At 44.2% G+C, this 19380-nt stretch overlaps 1 protein-coding gene across 1 annotated transcript in view; it reads right to left on the bottom strand.

Annotated features, from left to right (window-relative positions):
* MEGF10 (multiple EGF like domains 10) overlaps positions 1 to 19380 on the bottom strand; it is a 118711-nt gene that overhangs the window by 20550 nt on the left and 78781 nt on the right. The window contains exons 11-16 of the mRNA XM_082191545.1: positions 18686 to 18806; positions 16835 to 16998; positions 14150 to 14252; positions 5339 to 5485; positions 440 to 574; positions 1 to 121 (exon numbers count right to left, since the gene is read on the bottom strand). The exon at positions 1 to 121 is cut by the window's left edge and continues 8 nt beyond it. Of these exons, the coding sequence (XP_082047671.1) occupies positions 1 to 121; positions 440 to 574; positions 5339 to 5485; positions 14150 to 14252; positions 16835 to 16998; positions 18686 to 18806 (791 nt within the window). The remainder of the gene's footprint in view (positions 122 to 439; positions 575 to 5338; positions 5486 to 14149; positions 14253 to 16834; positions 16999 to 18685; positions 18807 to 19380) is intronic.

Raw genomic sequence — 19380 nt, 5'->3', positions numbered from 1 at the left:
CAGTCACTACCAATCCAGCCAGGATAACATTGGCAAGATCTGTCAATTGGATTGCAGGTTCCATTGTTGGTGCATGTGCAAATTCCTGCACAATTCTTCCCAAATCTGCCACTGGGGCAGACTGTAAAAAGAAACCATGGAACTCATGAATATTCTGCATTCTTGCAGCTCATTTAGACCAATGATAATCAAATCTTATTTTCCAATAGTTTTATTTAGCTTCAGAATGGGCTCTATACACAGTAATATTTTTTTTTAAAAATACAAAGCTACTGTCTGAAAAATATAACTTTGACAGTAAACAGGAAAAAAGGAGAAAACACTATTGTATTCGGTGTGGTATTACACTACAGTGTATTCATTTATTTCTTGAAAATCATGTACCACTTGATTGTAAAAGCGTCTCAAAGCTGTTTACGGAAAGAATTGTGATTTGTACCTTCATTGCAGAGAGCTCCTGTGAAACCAGGTAGACAGTCACACAAACCAGTCACATGGTGACATGGGCCACTGCTGTGAACACACTGGGGGCAGGCCTGGCTACAGCGATGACCATAAAATCCGGGAGAGCAAACTGCAAGCAGAAATACGTTATCATATTTACCTTACATTGGTACATAACAAACCCAAATCTAATACAGTTGCTTTCAGTTCACTGCTGAAGTCTTGAAAACATTTGAGACATCTGATTTATGCAGGTCACCTGCTTCACAAAGGCAATCGCCCTAGTGGCACGTTAACAAATCTAATACTTTAATAACAGTTTAGAAGAACAACTTAGTATGCATTGCGGTTAATTTAAAACAATTACTGCTGTTGATGCTGATGAATAATGACATATGTCTATAACAACAACTGCTGCTATTAATATTTCAATGTAATGATTATACCATCACTCCCTGAGTTGTAGTCTACGTGTCTGGCAGAACTGTATTGGTCATGGGGGATGGGGGTGGCACTGTGGTCTAAACCACTGAGCCTCTGGGGCTTGCCAATCAGAAGGTTGGCAGTTTGAATCCCCACAATGGGGTGAGCTCCTGTTGCTCTGTCCCAGCTCCTGCCAACCTAGCAGTTTGAAAGCATGCCAGTGCAAGTAGATAAATAGGTACTGCTGCAGCAGGAAAACAAACAGCATCTCTGTGCACTCTGGTTTTCGTCACAGTGTACCATTGTGCCAGAAGCAGTTTAGTAATGCTGGCCACATGACCTGGAAAGCTGTCTGAGGACAAACGCCAGCTCCCTTGGCCTGAAAGCGAGATGAGCACCGCAACCCCACAGTTGTCTTTGACTGGACTTAATCGTCCTTTACCATTTTACCTATTGGTCATGGCTTGCCGCAAGTATGGTCAGAAAATAATAGGTTTGCTAAATTTAATCTCAAGCACTTTGAGGCACTGGCAAGATAAGAGACAGCCTCCTTAGTCAATCTCATGATTGGCCAGTTCAAGGTGAAGATGCAAGGGGAAGGTCTTTTTTAGGTTCTGTGGACACAGAATGCCAAGCAACAGGGATGGGGGTTACTGGGCTGCCCCCTCAGCTCCTCTTTCACAGTAGGTGAAGAAGGACACAACTCAGCATATGAACTGAGCCGGGTCCCTTTGTCCTTGGTAGGGGCTGGGGGAGCAGTTGGTGCCTACTGTTCCCAGTTGTACTGCTTGTATTTATGCACTGAATTTCATACCTGAAGGAGTGTCTCCACCCGCATCGTTCTGCCCGGACACCGAGGTCCAGCCCCAAAGGCCTTCTTTGGGGTTACAGGGAACCAGACAGAGGGCTTTCTCGGTAGTGTCACCCGCCCTGTGGAACGCCCTCCCATCAGATGTCAAGGAAATAAACAACTATCTGACTTTTAGAAGACACCTGAAGAAAAACGGTTTAGGGAAGTTTTTAATGGTTGATGTTTTATCATGTTTTAAATATTCTGTTGGGAGCCGCCCAGAGTGGCTGGGGAAATCCAGCCAGATGGGCGGGGTATGTATAAATAAATAAATAAATAGGAGTTTGGATTTGATATCCCGCTTTATCACTACCCTGAGGAGTCTTAAGGCGGCTAACATTATCCTTTCCCTTCCTCCCCCACAACAGACACTCTGTGAGGTGAGTGGGGCTGAGAGACTTCAGAGTAGTATGACTGGCCCAAGGTCACCCAGTAGCTGCATGTGGAGGAGCGGAGACGCGAACCCGGTTCCCCAGATTACGAATCTACCGCTCTTAACCGCTACACCACACTGGTGGTATTATTATTATTATTATTATTATTATTATTATTATTATTATTATTATTATTATTATTATCTCATTGCAGATTTGTTAATAATAAAGCTATGGCATCTCTTTAATTGCCTCATGTCTTTTTTCTGGTGGGGAGGTGGACAATTGTTGTTAATGATTATGATGAATATGGCACATGCAAACAACAACTTCAACAACATCATTATAGAATACTGAATCTTTATGCTATTATTTGTTATGATTATCATTTGTGTAATATTTTTCCTCTCCAGCTGTACAGGGCTGAATCACTGCAACCTGGCAGTTCCTGACGTAAAGTTGTTTCCAGCTCAAGGGCAATCAAAGTGCAGACAACCATACACTGCTGCTTGCTTTTATTCAACTCAGGACTTTAAAAAACAAAGCAGTTCAATTCATTTTTATGCCAAATACACTAGCTCCTTCTTCTTCACAGATACATCACCATTTGGCTTGCTAGAGGAAGAAAGAAGCTGTTGGGGAGAATTTCTCTCTTTACTCCTTCAGCTTCTCCTGGAATTTCTTTCACTGGCAAATTAGTATATTAAGCAATGCTTCAAGTTAAGTGCCTGTTGTTAAGCAGCAATTAACATTTACAAAGCTAACTTTTGCCTTTAAATAATTTGAAGTCATTTAGAAGTCAGCATGCCCGCCTGAGGGCACGCTTGAAACAGGTTACCTGATCAAAAAGGGAGTCCAGAGACCCTCATGTCTTTTCAATAAAGCAGTAGGCCAGTCCTATTATTTTCCTTCTTCTCCTTATAGTCCAAACTGGATTTGCGCAACTTAAGATACCTAAGCAGTCTTGAAAAGCCTGATTCTTTTAAATAGTCATTTTGGTAATGTAATGGGGAGAGTCACTGCTTTGCATTATTATGGCGATGATACAACATCATTACATCAGTGTCTTTATATTAGCTAAACAATTAACTTTAGAGCCATTATAGATGGTGAGAACAGCTCCTAGCCATGGAAACAATCCATCAAAGGATGTCTGTAGCTTTAACAGAATACTTAACAGAATATTAAAAACACAATAAAACATCAACCATTAAAAACTTCCCTAAACAGGGCTGCCTTCGGATGTCTTCTAAAAGTGTGATAGTTGTTTATTTCCTTCACATCTGATGGGAGGGCGTTCCCCAGGGCAGGCACCACTACCAAGAAGGCCCCCTGCCTGATGAAATTCTTACATCCATTACTTTTCGCAGCATTAGGAGACAAGCTATAAATCAGAGGTTGGGCATCCTTATCTGCCCCACCCACCCCAGGTCACATTTGGGGTAGGGGGGTCAATCACATGACATCACAATGACATCAAGTGAATCATTTTTGCAGAGCACTGTGCACAGAGCTTGGTAAGCCCTGTTGATTGCCCGTGCTTGCAGAGTGCTTTGCATAGGTGTTTGCACAGAACTTCGCATGTGGTGACAATCAGCTGACTGGTGGCGTCTGAAAAACCACTTTTGCCCAAGCAGTGTCTTCACCTTCTCTATACCTAACATCACCAGGAGGAAAGGTAAAGGACCCCTGGATGGTTAAGTCCAGTCAAAGGCGACTATTGGGTTGTGGCACTCATCTCGCTTTCAGGCTGAGGGAACTGGTGTTTTTCCACAGGCAGCTTTCTGGGTCATGTGGCCAGCATGACTAAACCGCTTTTGGTGCAACGAAACACCATGATGGAAACCAGAGCACATGGAAATGCCATTTACCTTCCCGCCGCAGCGGTACCTATTTATCTACTTGCACTGGTGTGCTTTCGAACTGCTAGGTTGGCAGGAGCTGGGACAGCACAATGGGAGCTCACCACATCGTGGGGATTCAAACCGCTGACCTTCTGATCAGCAAGCCCAAGAGGCTCAGTGGTTTAGACCACAGTGTCACCTGTGTCCCTTATCATCAGGAGTAGGACAGGTGGGTATGGCTTTGCCAAAATGGCCTTGCAGGCCAAATGTGGTGACTTGACGGGCAGGCCAAAGGTTCCCCTCACTGTTGTAAATTATCTTGGCAAAAATCAAGATTTGTATACGTAATTTGTTGTATTTTTGGTGTGTTTTCCCCTTAGCCCTCTTCCACATTCTTTTCCAGAAATAACCGTTCTCTCAATGTGTCTGAATCTGTCCTACTTGTCTTCCAACTAAAACAAAGCAAAATATTATGGATCTGCGCTAAGGATGCCAAAAACCACTTCCTCATGAATCAGCCAAATTGTACAGGAAGTCGCTGTGCTAGTTCCAGCAGCTGCCAGGAGCATTCTACCTAGAACTATGGTTGAACCATATGGCAAACAGCTTAGAAACGTTTATAGCCCCAGCATGGGGATGCTATCAAAGAGAGGTTTCTCTTCCACTAGCTTTTACGTGGGTGGTACAATGTTTGGAACAGTCCTAACTTTTTTAAACCCCCCCCCATTTTACAAAGGCGGTTGGCAATAGTATCTGTGACCCTATGCATTTTCCACAGCGTCAGACGCCAGTCTTGTTGGATGTTGGGTAGTTGGATAGATAATATGCAAAATTACAAATTAAACAATAGTAACAAGATTACTGCCACAGCAAATTCTATTAGTAACAGTGAAAGTGCATATTGTGATAATCACAGAAAATTGTCGTACTTAGCACTGGGTTCCATTTATAGTAAGGTAAAAAAAAGGTAAAGGACCCCGGATGGTTAAGTTCAGTCAAAGGCAACTATGGGGTGCGGCGCTCATCTCGCTTTTCAGGCTGAAGGAGCTGGCATTTGTCTGCAGACAGCTTTCCGGGTCATGTGGCCAACATGACTAAACCACTTCTGGCGCAATGAAACACTACGGTGGAAGCCAGAGCACACGGAAACACTTTACCTTCCTGCAACAGCGGTACCTATTTATGAACTTGTGCTGGTATGATTTCAAACTGGAGACCATCCCATCGTGCGGATTTGAACTGGCAACCTTCCGATTGGCAAGCCCAAGAGGCTCAGTGGTTTAGACCACAGCGCCACCCCCGTCCCTCAGTAGCTTACAATACTACTAGTAGTTTACAATACTACCATTCAGCATTATAGCACAGCCATAGTAAATACAAGAACAAGAGACTTAGAAGCTTACTTCTTTGGCAAGTGGTGCCTCTGTAGCCAGGTGCGCATTCACAGATCCCTTCGTCTGGTGAACATGATGCTCCATTTTTGCAGTAACAGGACAGCGAACAGTTTGGACCCCAGTGTCCTTCAGTACATACACTGTCACAATGCATGCCTACAAGTGTACAAGCAGACAGAGCAGTCACAAACTGCAGGAAACCTCTCCAATCAAAGGTATCACAAGCAGGAGGCTGCTAACACTGCACAGCTATCAGAAGGAAAATGATGCAAGGAAGAACCATGCAAAAGCATTGTTTATTCTGCAGTGCCTTATGCAGCATATCATAATGCATTCAAATGGTGTGTTTTTAAGATAATATGTGTTGTACGCAACTCTGCCATTCCACTCGTGCAACAGACTTCCACTCATACAATGGAACTTTCCTCTTCTCTCTTCTGCAGCCCCTTGTGTACCCCCAAAGCTGCTCTGAAAGGTTGGGGGGATCCTCTAGAGCTGATTTGGACTATGTGAGGGGAGAGGGGAGGAAGTGTCATTGCACTAGTGGAACGGCACTCACACTGTGTTGGATACAAGCCAATATATTTAGAAATACATACTTTATGGTAAGATAAGCATTTAAACAGATATTTTGTGTATTTAAGTATATATTTAAATATGAATTTTCACATGGATTATTATTATTATTAACTGCAATTAATGCAGGAATGGCACAGACTGGAAATTGACAGCTATTTCCCATCCTGAATGGGAACAGATGCTGAGCTAGAACGGCATTTGTTGCTTATCCAGAAAAAAAACAGTCATTTTCTTCCTATCTTTTTCTGGCCCTGTCATTCCATTGGGGGAAGGGAACCGAGTTCAGTTTCAGATTATTCTTTTTCTGTTTTGAATGAGGAAAATCTGAAGGCAACAGCTACTGAAGAAACCCACTTATGTACTAAATTCAGTGTTTTTTTCTAAAAAAAAAAAATGTTTAGGGGTACTCTCATTTTGACTCAAGAAAATCACCATTTTATAGTTCAAATCGGGAAAAATAAAAACAGTAAATGGACAAAAGTACAAAGATTCACAAAATGTTTAGGAGTATGTGTACCCCTGTGTACCCCCAGAAAAAAGCACTGGTAATCTGATTACTGCTAGGTTTTCAGCCCAATAAGTGAAGTACAAGACAGATTCAAAACGTTAGCAATGCTAAGGACCTTGGTTATTCAATGTTTTGCCTCATTGCTTTTTGCAAAAGTTTATACAACATGGGCAGAACTCCAGCACCTATTCTTCTTCTTTGGCGACCACTCGTAGCCGAGTAAGATTGTCTTCCATGAACATGGTCTGAGCAGTGAGTCTGTAAGTGACTATGGAGGTCAGTTTTGGATCCACAGTAACACAACAATGGCTCATAGGAACCATAGGTCTTTTTCACCCCTCTTTTACAGTTAGTAAAACTAACTCCCTTGATTTCTTTGTTTTTTATTACTTCTCAGAAGTCTCCTTTCATGTCAAATGCCAGTCGGAATCCACTGCAGCTCTCAGACCTTATTGTGTCTACAGTGCTTTCTATTATCAATTGACTTATTATTAGCGTACAGCTACTGAATGAATCATTCGGCTAAAGAAAAAGGGGACTAAATCCAGAAGAATGACTAGCTTTGTAAGTATTTCATGAAAAATGTGCTTCAGCTCCACTTGCTATTAGACTTCTTAAACGAGCAACTCAGGAAAACAGACCCCCCCCCCGGTTTTTGCACAGGAAGCTTTATTTAAATCACCCCAGAGTAATTATTTTGCACAGTTTGCTGAAGAACTGGGAAAGACTGCAAGACAATTCATTACTGCGGTTGCCTGTACAATAAGCAGTCCCACCCACCTGCTCTATAGGGGATGTGTCCTGTCTGAGAAATATTTCCTGTTCGATGGAAGAAAGGTGAATGAAGGTCAAAACCTTTGCAACTTTGACCCTGACGCTGACTTAAGGCTGTCAGAGAAGCTGCCACAGAGGCAACTGTAGTGGAAAATGTGTCACACTGAAATTTGACAAGAACTCAACAACTAATTTTGCACAGGATGCTGAACAACCATAAAGGGACTACTTTTCCTGAGTGAATGCGCAAATTTGAATGGAATTTGAACTGATTGCCAAGACACAGAAGACTCGTTATGCTATCAGCATTTTACAAGCTGATTTTTGTCTGCCTAGCTAACGGAGTTTTCTGAATCAAGACACAAAGTACCTTATTTTTCAACAGCTTAGAACAACCTTTTTCAACTTGTAACCTAAACAGAGGCACCTAGATTTGCATCTGAATGAGATTCCTAAGTGAAAGATACTGAGGCCCCTTATATCCCACTGAAAGCTGCATGAACGCAGCACCTGAAAAAAACAACAAACATGAACATGCTGCAAAGTTCTAAAATACAGGCTCAGATGTAGGAATTCATGTGCATATGCTTGGAGGAGACAAGTGAAAACGGCTGAGCAAAAAATCTGGTTCCAGTAGAACCCAGTAAAGAAAAACTAGTATACAGTCCCCACTTGCCTTTTTACTGGTTTCCACCTGACTTCTCCAATGGCCATGTGTTAAGTTGCACATCAGTAACATGAACTGAAAGAGTTCTGAGTGGTCAATGTGGCATATTTTAATGAATTTTAAGTAAAAATGGTTCAAAGGACGTATGTTTAAACATATTATAAAACATACATGCTCAGCCCAATTTCATCTGGTTTAAGTTCATGGCTGCATTTGCATGTACCATATTTTTCACCCCATAGGACACATTTTCCCCCCTCCAAAAATGAAGGGGAAATGTGTGTGCGTCCTATGGGGCGAATGCAGGCTTTCGCTGAAGTGTGGAGAGCGAGAGGGGTCGGTGCACACCGACCCCTCTCGCTCTCCAGGCTTCAGGAAGCTATCCACAAGCCTTGGGAGCTCTGCGGGAGTTCCCGCCGGGCTCCCAAGGCTTGCAAATAGCAGCCTGCATCCCAAAGCCTGGGGTGCGGGTTCGGGTTCTGAATCATTCAGCTTCCAAGACACTCTAAAACTGAGGTTCCACTGTATATAACAAAGTATTTGATTGTTATTTTTGTGTTGCCATTAAAGAAATATATAAACAAGCAAGCTTCATAAATTACCAATAGAAGTTGTTGTGCTTTGGTAAGCCAACTTAAGACAAGTTCAGACATTACAACAAGCTGTGGTTAGTTACAAACAGAAATGAAAGCTTAGTAACTCCTTGTGGCCACACATACAAGAGTCTAAGGCTCACTTACATTCACACAATACACTTAAAGCACATTTGAACCACATCGCTTTCCCCAAAGAATCCTGGGAACTGAAGTCTGTTAAGGGTGCTGGGAACTGTAGCTCTATGAGGGTTGAACTACAGTTCTCAGGATTCTTTGGCGAGAGCCATGACTGTGAAAGGGGTAGAAATGTGTTTTAAATGTATAGTGTAGGTGTTGGCTGTCACAGCTTATCAGTCCGACTGAGAGAAAACCTGTGTGTGTATATGTACATATACAGCTAACCTGATTTTTTCTCATAAGTTTAGGTTCTTGTCCATAAATATTAATCTATTATATTTATTTTATCTCTGTATAGCTCACACAGAAAATTTCTAAGAGAATCTGCAGCAGACGTGTGCATGCTCAGATTTTGAATAACAAATGTCAGCAAACAGCTCTGCCTTATTTTTTGAATGATTTAAGACTGCAGACAACAGAGCTGCGTGGGTAATTTGCATGCAAGTCTTCCGACACAATTTTAACTAAAATCAATATGAATAATGTATCCAGGAAGCTCTGAACGTTTAAAATGTGCCCTATGAAACAAAAGAATTATGAATAAGTTGGTACGCAAATTTCATTCTTGATAAGCAGATTGGTAAGGAAAAGTTTTTGCCAGGATAATGGACAAAGAACTCTTTGACGGCCTTTGCAAGTTGCTAGGCAATAGCTAAATGGTCATGATAAACTTCAGCTAAGCAGCTCTGAAGAAATCCTCATGCATTTAATGCTCAAAGGACTATGCCAAGTGTTTCACATCTAAATTAGCATTCCTGCAGCATCTGTAATTGTGTGAAAGAAGTAAATAATCCTTTGAGTGGTAACATCTATGTTGTTATAATGTTATATATATTAAGACTTTAGTTATACCCACGCCTACAAGGAAGGAAGTGTCATTGAACTCAGTGGGGTTGACTTATAAGCAGGCAAATATAGGATCGTGTTGTGAAATACTTTTAGTAATGCAACAGTGTGATGTACTGCACTGAGGCTGTGGAACATAAGAGCCAGGCCAACAACACTGACCCCAAAGGAGAACCTATCCCAGCACTGGGACTCAACTCTCCACACCTCCATTGCTGTTGCAGACCCAGTAACTAGCTCACACTGCCAGCTAGTAGACTGAGTAACAGGAGAAATTTCTCATATTGAAAAGCCACAATAAAGGTCTCTTTAAAAACCAACATTTCCACCATAGGGGCCAGCTCCTAGGGGCTAACACCCCCAATAAAATATTTGAGGGGGCTGCCCCTCTGAAAGTTGATGGGCATTGCCATTCAAATGGTGTGGATGTGCCGTGTCCTGTGATTGATTATGTGGGCGGGGCTTACCTACCCCCCAATATTCCATTCAAGTTGGCACCTCTGATTTCCAGTACGTATTTTGAAAAGCTGTTTGTTCACTATGCATTTTGACAGCTCTTATGATTCTATAACCAAATTTTGCATGGTAGTTCTTGGGATCAAGGAGCAGATTTTTCATCTATGTTTGGATACAACTGGATACAAAACTGTGGACTGAATATTTCAAAACTGCACTGATTTTAACCAATGATTCCCACACTTTTTACACTTTTTTGTTTCTTAGAATTTCCAAGCAGCACTAGATATGAGGATGCTAATACAGCAAAGCAAAGTAAGTCCTACACTGAAAACTATAGTTACCCCCATTAATTTATCCCCAGAATATTTTTATTGTGAGCGATATTTGGTATTTTCTGCTATATGACCACAGGAACTGTATCATAGTGCTCTAACTCCTGATTAACACATCCAAAGGTGTAGCCATGTTCATCTGTCGCAGAGATAGATAGATAGATAGATAGATAGATAGATAGATAGATAGATAGATAGACAGACCTGTAGAACTCAGTACACGGTCTGAGGCCATCCCCCTTGGTGGAGCTAAGCCTGTCTAGGTTTGGGCAATTGCCGAGGAAACATATGTATATTGCCTTAGGCTTCATGATGGAAGAAAGGCAGAATATAAAGAGTAAGAAAATATATAAATGCATGTGTTGAAATCAACTTCATAAGTCTTCTGGCTTAATAAATCCATTAGTTTTGAGGTGCTACAGAACTCTTGATTTTCCTGATAAAACAGTTATTGAGGTCAATATGATTGGTTTGAGGTCTCAGAAAATCTTTTACAAAAAGTTTCAACACCTCTTCTAACTCCTTAAAGCTATTTTCCTATTAAAGTAAGGGCAGGCACTCAAGGGAACACAGGTGCATCCTTCAGAGGAAAACTTCAGGAGAGTATTCTCAAGCAGAACAACCCAGGCACATAAAAAAACAAAACAAAAACCAGAGTGCAGTGTGAGTGTGTACTTAAGCAAGGAGCTGAGGCAGCTGGAAAGGATAATTTAAGAGAAAGAGAAACTCAGTGGAACTGAGCATGGAATGGTACGGAGGGAGAGGCCTAAATAGCGCTGGTGAAAGAATGGTGTCAACTAAAAACAAAACAAAGGCACAAACTGACACAAAAAGTGTGTTTTGCTTTCGTCAGAGGTCCACGTGTTGCTAATTTTAAAACCCGTATCATTTCAGAGGCTGTATTAATGCCACAAACTGCAATTCCTTTGCTTCAATTTTTTGTATCGTTGGCAAATGCATAGGAAAAGAAGTACAAGATACATTGTTCCATTTCCCGCAAGAGGACCTCAAATGCAGTATTTGGGTTGAAAAGCAACCTTGTACTTTGTCCCCAAACACAAACAACATGAAAAAAGGTGCACTGCTTGCACATGAATTGGAAGGGGGGGGCTAAGTATTGGATTGGGGGTCCAGCAGCTTGCTGCTGTGTATCTACTTCAGCACTAGTGGTAAGGGCACATGCTTTTATCAGGTCTCTCAATCAGGATGCAAAACAGTGCTGTGTTAAACAAAAACAAAAATCTTACAGTAGACAAACATAGAGTCCACAGTCCAATTTGCTGCCTTAAAACAGACAGGACTAATCCATAAATCAGTATTACAGTCTGCTATGCTACCAGTGTTTATAATGCCTCATAGTACACTAGTAAAACTTCATAACTGGAGACCTAACATAAGTTTTTAAGTGCTCTTGCACCAAAGTTATCAGCAAGCCCTGACATTTTCCACAAAATGTCACAGCACAGCAAAAAATAATGTGCCATGACCTGTAAAATGCTTCAACTCTTTCCACAAAAACCTGTGCTTTTCATAACGGTTTAATGGAAAATCCTTGTCAAACAGAGTCCAGATTTGCTGATCTTACAGACATACTTTGAAGCATGACATCAACGTGGCTGCTTTTGGAAGAGGTGGAAATGTTCAATGAGGACATAAAATCCCAACCCTCAAATCCACACCGGCTTGCTGAGAGCAAAGTCTGGTGTACGGAGTCAGGACAGAGATGGGGAACTTGTGGCTTGCCAATTGTTGTTGGACTTCAGTTCCCGTCATCCTTTACCATAGTCCCAGCCAACAGTGGTAAGGGATTATGGAAGCTGTAGTGCGACACCTGGAGAGCCACATGTTCCGCATCCAATTTAGAGCATATGACTAGGACCAGAGAGATTCAAAGACGAGATATTATTAAAATTTGCATACCGCCCTATACCTGTAGATATAAGGGTGGTTCACAGCATAAAATTACAATATAAAAAACACAAAATGCATCATAAAAATAAAAACAGAAGCAACCCAATAATCCTCCCTCCCACAACACATATAGAAGGGCATCGGATATTAATTAGCTAAAGGCCTGATTAAAGAGGAAGGTTTCTGCCTAGCACCTAAAGGTGTATAATGAAGGCACCAGGTGAATTTCCCTAGGGAGAGCATTCCACTGACGGGGAGCCACTGCAGAGAAGGCCTATTCTCATGTTGGCATCCTCTGGACCTCTCATGAACACAAAGAAGGGCTTCATAGGATGATCTCAGGGTCCAGGTAGGTTCACACCACATTTTCCATTACTTGCATTCAAGCCATATCCCTATCTGCTTAATTGTCCCTAAGTTCTTGGTAAACCAGGGAGCTGAATGGATGCCCCATGTCAAGAGCCAGTGAACTGCAGCCAACAGTCTTCTTCAGTGAAAACCCTTCTGGGCTGACTATGCCCATCCGAAGTGGATCTTTCTGGGCAGTGGGCAGGAAGGAGTATAAAGGACTTCCTTTCCTAGCTGAGTCTTGCTAAGGCAAGTAGGTCTTCCTGAGCCGTGGTGTCTTCCAGTATTCCCAGTTGTTCTTTGGTTCTGAGTCCTGGCTTGTTCTTTGGTCCTGCCTTGTTCATCAGTTCTCACTACTAAACTGTCTCATGGCTCCTGACAGGAACCACGCCAAGGGAAAACTCACTGACGGGTCTCAGAGACTCCCATCAGATTCTATCAACCTCTAAGAGTGGACCATTATAATAGCCCCACCACCTAGAGGGAAACAGTTTGTGCCAGTCACCAACTCACCAGGAAGTGATCTTCCCGTAACATTCAGTTCCTGGAATAACCATGAGATTATCTGCCTTTACAGAAAAGGAGTAGAATCCTCAGGCTCCATGAACAGGATTATTTATGTATATTTAGGGCTTGCCGATCGAAAGGTCGGCGGTTCGAATCCCCGCGGCGGGGTGCGCTCCCGCTGCTCGGTCCCAGCGCCTGCCCACCTAGCAGTTCGAAAGCACCCCCGGGGGCAAGTAGATAAATAGGTACCGCTTACCAGCGGGAAGGTAAACGGCGTTCCGTGTGCGGCTCTGGCTCGCCAGAGCAGCGTTGTCACGCTGGCCACGTGACCCGGAAGTGTCTTCGGACAGCGCTGGCCCCCGGCCAATAGATGTGAGATGGGCGCACAAACCCCAGAGTCTGTCAAGACTGGCCCGTTCGGGCAGGGGTACCTTTACCTTTACCTAGTACATTTATATCATGGTTTTCTTTCCTCATGTAACTCAAGAGTCGCATACATATAATTCCCAGGTGATCGCCTATCCAGGCACTCAGCAGATGCAGTCTGTCCTGCAGCTACCTTGCTTGAAAGAGGCAAAGGAGAGAGAAAGTACCCCTTTTGCACTGAAAGTCACTCCCTCCTGGTTTCATTTTGCCACCTAACATACTGTTTTACTTTGGGGGCAAACAGGGAGGTGGCAATTTTTCATTTTAAAAACTGGCATAAGCCCCTGATCAAGATGGGAAACCTATTTGGGATTGGAGACCCGTAACTCAATTTCACCCCCAAATATAACTGTCTTGGTTAAGCATGCTGGTTTCAAACCATTTCCAACATTTGTGTCATTTGGTTCTTATACTTGTTATGTGCAGGCAATAGTTGTTGTCCATTGAATAAACTGATCTAGATCTTATCCATTTACTGAACGGTTAGGTAACCTTTGGCGCTCCAGATGCTCTAGACTACAACTCCCATCAGCCCCAGCAAACATGGTCAATGGACAGGGATGCTGGGAGATGCCATTCAGCAACACCTGGAGAGCCAAAGGTTCCCCACCCCTGATTTAGAGAACAATGGTAAAACCCTACCCTACTTTGGATGCTGCTGTACTATTGCCCCACTCATTTCAAATGTACCTGACCATCCTGGGAGGCAGCGACAATAGCCAGTAGTGGGATGACAGCCATCTGCATGGCTGCAGTCACAGCGCTCTGAACAGTCCAACCCGTATGTGCCATCCTGTCAGAAAAAAAGAAGACAAAATAATGCTGAATGTAAACAGTAAATTTTAGATGGGATTGGTATGCAAGTGGTTTAGAGCTTCAAATTTCTGGGCTCCAATTGATGGGATAAAAAGCAATTCCTGGCTGATTTCCATATATTTGTACAGGGAAAGGACATCACTCAGTGGCAGAGCAATTGCTTTGGATGCAGAAGGTCTAAGGCTCAATCCTCCGACTCTCCAGGTGGGGATGGGAATGTCCACTGTCTAAAACCACGGAGAGATGGTGCTAGTCAGCACTGACATTACTGAGCTAGATGGAGCAATGGTCTGCCTCAGCATAAGAGAGCTTCCTATATTCTTATGTTTTTCCCTAACGGGCCTTAAAGCAGCTCGGAAGGGGGGATTTTGATCAGGGGAAACAGCGTGGGGTCCTGATCCAATTGCTCTCTCATTCATACAAATGCACAGTAACACCATGGGTAGATTTAAAAGAAATGAAAAGAGGTGTGAGATGTTGACTGGATTATCTAGCTACAGGTTAGTCTTTGCCACCAAAGATTAACTGTCTAAGTACAGCTATAATTCAGAGGCGGACTTAGAGGAGTGCAACCAGTTTGCCCACACCAGATGGAGTATGGAGGTCCTGGGCTGTCAAGACAACCAGACCCCACTCTTGGCCTTACTGATGTGGTCTCAAGGAAAGCAGAGCAATACGTTTGTCACCAGCCTGGCTGCAGGAGGAGCCAGAAGGGAGCATGCAAGCCGCCATTTGACCATTTTAGGGACTCCACTCCAAATTTGTGTAGAGTTTATTCCTTAGCCATTTGTTTACCAGAAGATACCCTACAAGGCAGTTTTAGGTTCAGGATCAGACTTTTCCTTCTCCTAGATGGGCTACCTTTCCAGGTTGATGAGCCCCATCTGCCCCTCACTTCCCTCTACAGCAGTGTTTCCCAACCGGTGTTCCGCGGCACACTAGTGTGCCGCGGAAAGTTTCCTTGTGTTCCGTGGGAGGGAGGCGGGCGAGTCGGGCGGCGAGAGGCGGGGCAGCGGCGGCAAGCACACGCGGGGCGGCGAGCGAGCTCCCTCCCACATCCCATCGCCGGCTCTGCACCAGGCGGTAGAGCTCAGCGAAGTCGCCGCGCTGGAAGGCCAGCAGCACGCGCGCCTTGGCCAGGCTCTCGCCCGCCTGCGCCTCCAGGCACGGCGCCTCGGCGTCGGGCGGCAGCGAGCCCAGGAAGCGGCCCAGCCGGCCGGGGTCGCCCGCCTGCAGCAGCGCCTCGCACACGCACGAGACCTGCTCCGCCGAGAAGCGCGGCGAGCGCGGAGGATCGGGCGCGGCGGAGGCCAGCCCCGCGCTTGGAGAGGACGCAGCAGCCGTCGCCAAACCTGATCCTCCTCCTCCTGCTCCGCCACCGTCCTCTGGCTCTCGGCCGGGAGGAGCCTGCGGCGACGGGGTGGGCGCCGAAGTTGGCCGAAGTTGGCGCGCCTCCTCGGCAGCGCCTTCGTCCTCCTCCTGCTGCCTCTGCTCTCCTCCGGCGGCGGGGGCGCGCCACTCTCCCCGGCCGGGGGGCTCGGCGGGGCCCGCGGGGAAGGAGGCCATGTTCGCGGCGCGCGGGATCGCGGCCCCCCTCGCCCGCCTCCGGCCCGCTCCCCCCCCTGCGCGCTGCCCTAGCCGTGCGGGTCTCCTCCCCCTGCGCCGCCGTCCCCTTTCCACATCCTAGGAGCCGCGGTCCTCCTTCCGCCCCCGGGCCGCGGCGCGGCTCCCAGCCCGGGCTGGCCTCCGCCTCCTGGGACGCGCGCCCACCCCCGCGGCCCCCCAAACTTCGGAGCAACTCTCCAGACGCTTCTCCCCCGCCTCGGTCTCCCTCCTTTCCACTTCTCTTCCCCCCTTCCTTCCCTCTTTCTTTCTCTTTCTCTCCCACCTGCCTTTCCTTCTATTAACTTTCCTTTCCCCTTCCCATGTAGAACAGTCCCTGCAAATAAAAACCTAGCATATTTGGAAGAGGGATGCTAGCCTAACCATTACCTTCTATGCTGTTACTATTTTTTATTTTTTTTTACATAAGTAAAAAGTGACCTTTCCCCATCTGGCATGGTGGTGTGCCTCGAGATTTTTTTCATGAAACAAGTGTGCCTTTGCCCAAAAAAGGTTGGGAAACACTGCTCTACAGCACAAGCAGAAACCACCTTTTTGACCACTGGACCCGCTATTGGTCTCGTCCACTCAATCTGCCGGAGCCTGTCTTTGCATGCAGGGGAAATCCTTAACTCACTGGGGGTTTAAGACCCATTGGCTACTCTCACCTGGTTTAGCCGGCCAGTCAAAGCTGTTTCCCAGGGTGCAGCCTCTGTTGCATGCTGACAGCTTTTAGGAACCACAGGTGAGAGCAGAGTGCAGGGTGGGGACCAAAGGTGGACAAAACTACCCCAGAAGGAAGACAATATGTCACCCACCAGAGGTATTACCTGTCCCCTAGCACTCCATACACCCCTTTAAACAGTGTTACATCTTAAATTTAGCAGGACAGCTTAAACATTTCTATGAATATTGAAACTTACAAACCCCACCTTTTAGTGGAATGTGTTTAATTACCTGGCAAGGGTATTCACATTTTTCTCCTCTCCATCCTGGAGCACAGGTGCAGGTTCCATCCAGAGTATTGCATGCCCCTCCGTTAAGGCACTGGCATGTTAAATTGCAGCCAAGACCCCACGTCCCACTAGGGCAGTTTATAGAACAGTCAACTCCATGCCAACCTGCCACAATGAAAACAAAACACCTCTTTTCAGTAGAGAGTTCTAATTTTCAAATTCTTCCTGCCTATTTCTTCTAACAATCAATGTCAGATTTCCGGGGATGCTTAGTGCCGTGCAATCAATGGGCTCCCTTTCTGAAAGATGGCCACAACTGTCTTTCCCCCCTTCTTCATATTCAGCTGTCTTTGCAGTGGCACCAACAGTACCACTCACCACCCTGCCTACCCTCTTCCTGGGTGGGATTTTAGTGGATGGTGGGCAGCAGTGCCACAACTGAATCAGAGCCAAGCTGAGCGCCTATCCATGGTGGTCTCCCACCATTTGAATTTATCTGTAATGCAATGTTCTGGCCTATAGATAAGGGAGGGCACAATTCCCTTATGGACAACTTTCTGGGGACTGCATGTCTGGAGACTGCATGTCTGAGAGGCAAAAGCAGACAGAGCAATAAATGTGACTTCGTACAATAGGTTACTTTCTCGTCATGCAAAATCAGACACCCACACACCTATCCAGCCGGGGGGGGGGGCTGGCTTACATTTTAGGAACATTAAGATGCCAAATGGACATGGATAGGAGCTCAGCTTTGCTACTATCAAAAGTGAACTGCTGGCAAGGTCACTATGCAGTAACACGGCAGGCTCAGGCCAGTTTAGGGAGAGTCCTGATGGCCAGATAGACTTCTGATGTGAAGATACAGTTTTGACTGAGAATTTTAGCATAACACACAGCTTTTTTAAAACAACAACAACAACACCATTTGTCTTGGGATAGATGTTAGAAATTACCCAGTAGGGATTATCACTACTTTTCCCCAACTATTGTATGTGATAGTAAAATACAAATATATAAGAGCTTAAGGGAAAGGAGCCTTTGTTAAAAAGGATCGGAGCTGTCAAAGAACAATTAGTTTTAAGCTGATACTTGTAAACATTTTGGTCCATAAAAGCATAGGAAAGGTGGTGGAGATGCCCCATCTAGTTAAAATTAAAAATAAATGCAATTCTGTGTAATCAATAGTGACACAAACAGGATTCCTAATTTTATACTTCACTTACAGCAAGGGGAAGAAAAATAACTCTGTGCTGAATCTAATCAATATGTTGTTCAAAACACATGTTCTGTGATGAATTTGTCTCACGACCAGAGTCCCTAGCTGCATAATTAGCTGTTTAGGAAAGGCATTTTGTTGACGCAGGCCACTGTGCACTTAACAGAATGAATAAAAATGAATTTCCTATAGTCAAGGGCGGGTTACAATTGTTATCTTATAGCTCTGTTCCATTTGCTTATTGGTTATGTTGGACATTTAGGTCCTTTCTGAGATGATGCTAGCATCCCCAAACATTATTTGAAAATCATGTATTTGTGCTCCGTTTGATTGTCTCAACACCTCAGTACTGCAGAATAGTAGGATCAAATTTGTTGAGATTTTGAGAAGAGCTTGGTTGTATGAGCAGTGCTTAGAAACCACAGAAGAGGGGAGGGGGATTCCATTCTTACTTTTTCATTTTGCAGTTTTGCTTATATTTAACACCTCTGGTAACATTAGAAGGTCTCAGCAGCCCTTTGCCTTAACATCCAGTTAGTAAGTGATTTAAAATCCATGTCCCACTTCTTGCCTTAAAAAAATAAATTAATGTTTCATATGACTCCCATATTACAAGTAGTACATTATTTATCCTACCTGCTTTGCAGGTACAAGAACCATCCACAGGGGAACAGATGGCCTCATTTTTGCAGCTGCATGTTGAGGAACATTTTACTCCGTATGTTCCAAGAAGGCAAGGAATAGAGCAATCAGAACCCTAAAACATGGTTGACAAAAAGAAAAGCCGTATTGCAATTGAAAGGAAAGTTGTTGGCCTTTTGATTTCAATGACTACACAAGCAGTCTCTGAATGAATAATTGCCATTATTGAATTTTAAAGCAGAGCATATATCTTCATATGCATTGTCCTACATCTCTGTGCAAGAGATAATCAGTACCTACTGACTGCTTGCACATAGCATATTCACAGCAAGCAAACAAACATGCAACATAAACATATTTTCTTACTGAGATTATCCCCAGGCAGGAAAAATATAATATATGAAAGTTTCTTAGTGCATTCTAGATATCCATTTGCTCACTCTGAAATTGTGCAAATATTAGGAAGTGCATAATCTATAAGAAATAAGAATGTGTACAATTTGCATTTCCACAGTGTTTTCCTCTTTTCTGTCATGATATACAGAAACTCTGCAGAGTGTCTTAGATGCCCTAGCTCTTAGGAACTGCAGGTGAAAATTTGATGCACAGAATAATGTGCACCCAAGTGCACGTGGTGTCTACTGCTTTCAATTTCATGGAAATTCATATGCACATCTGAGTGTTATGTC

This window comes from Podarcis vaucheri, assembly GCF_965113315.1.
Source record: "Podarcis vaucheri genome assembly, chromosome: 11".
Lineage (NCBI taxonomy): Eukaryota > Metazoa > Chordata > Lepidosauria > Squamata > Lacertidae > Podarcis > Podarcis vaucheri.
Note: the sequence above shows the minus strand (reverse complement) of the source record. Positions and strands in the feature narration are given on the sequence as shown.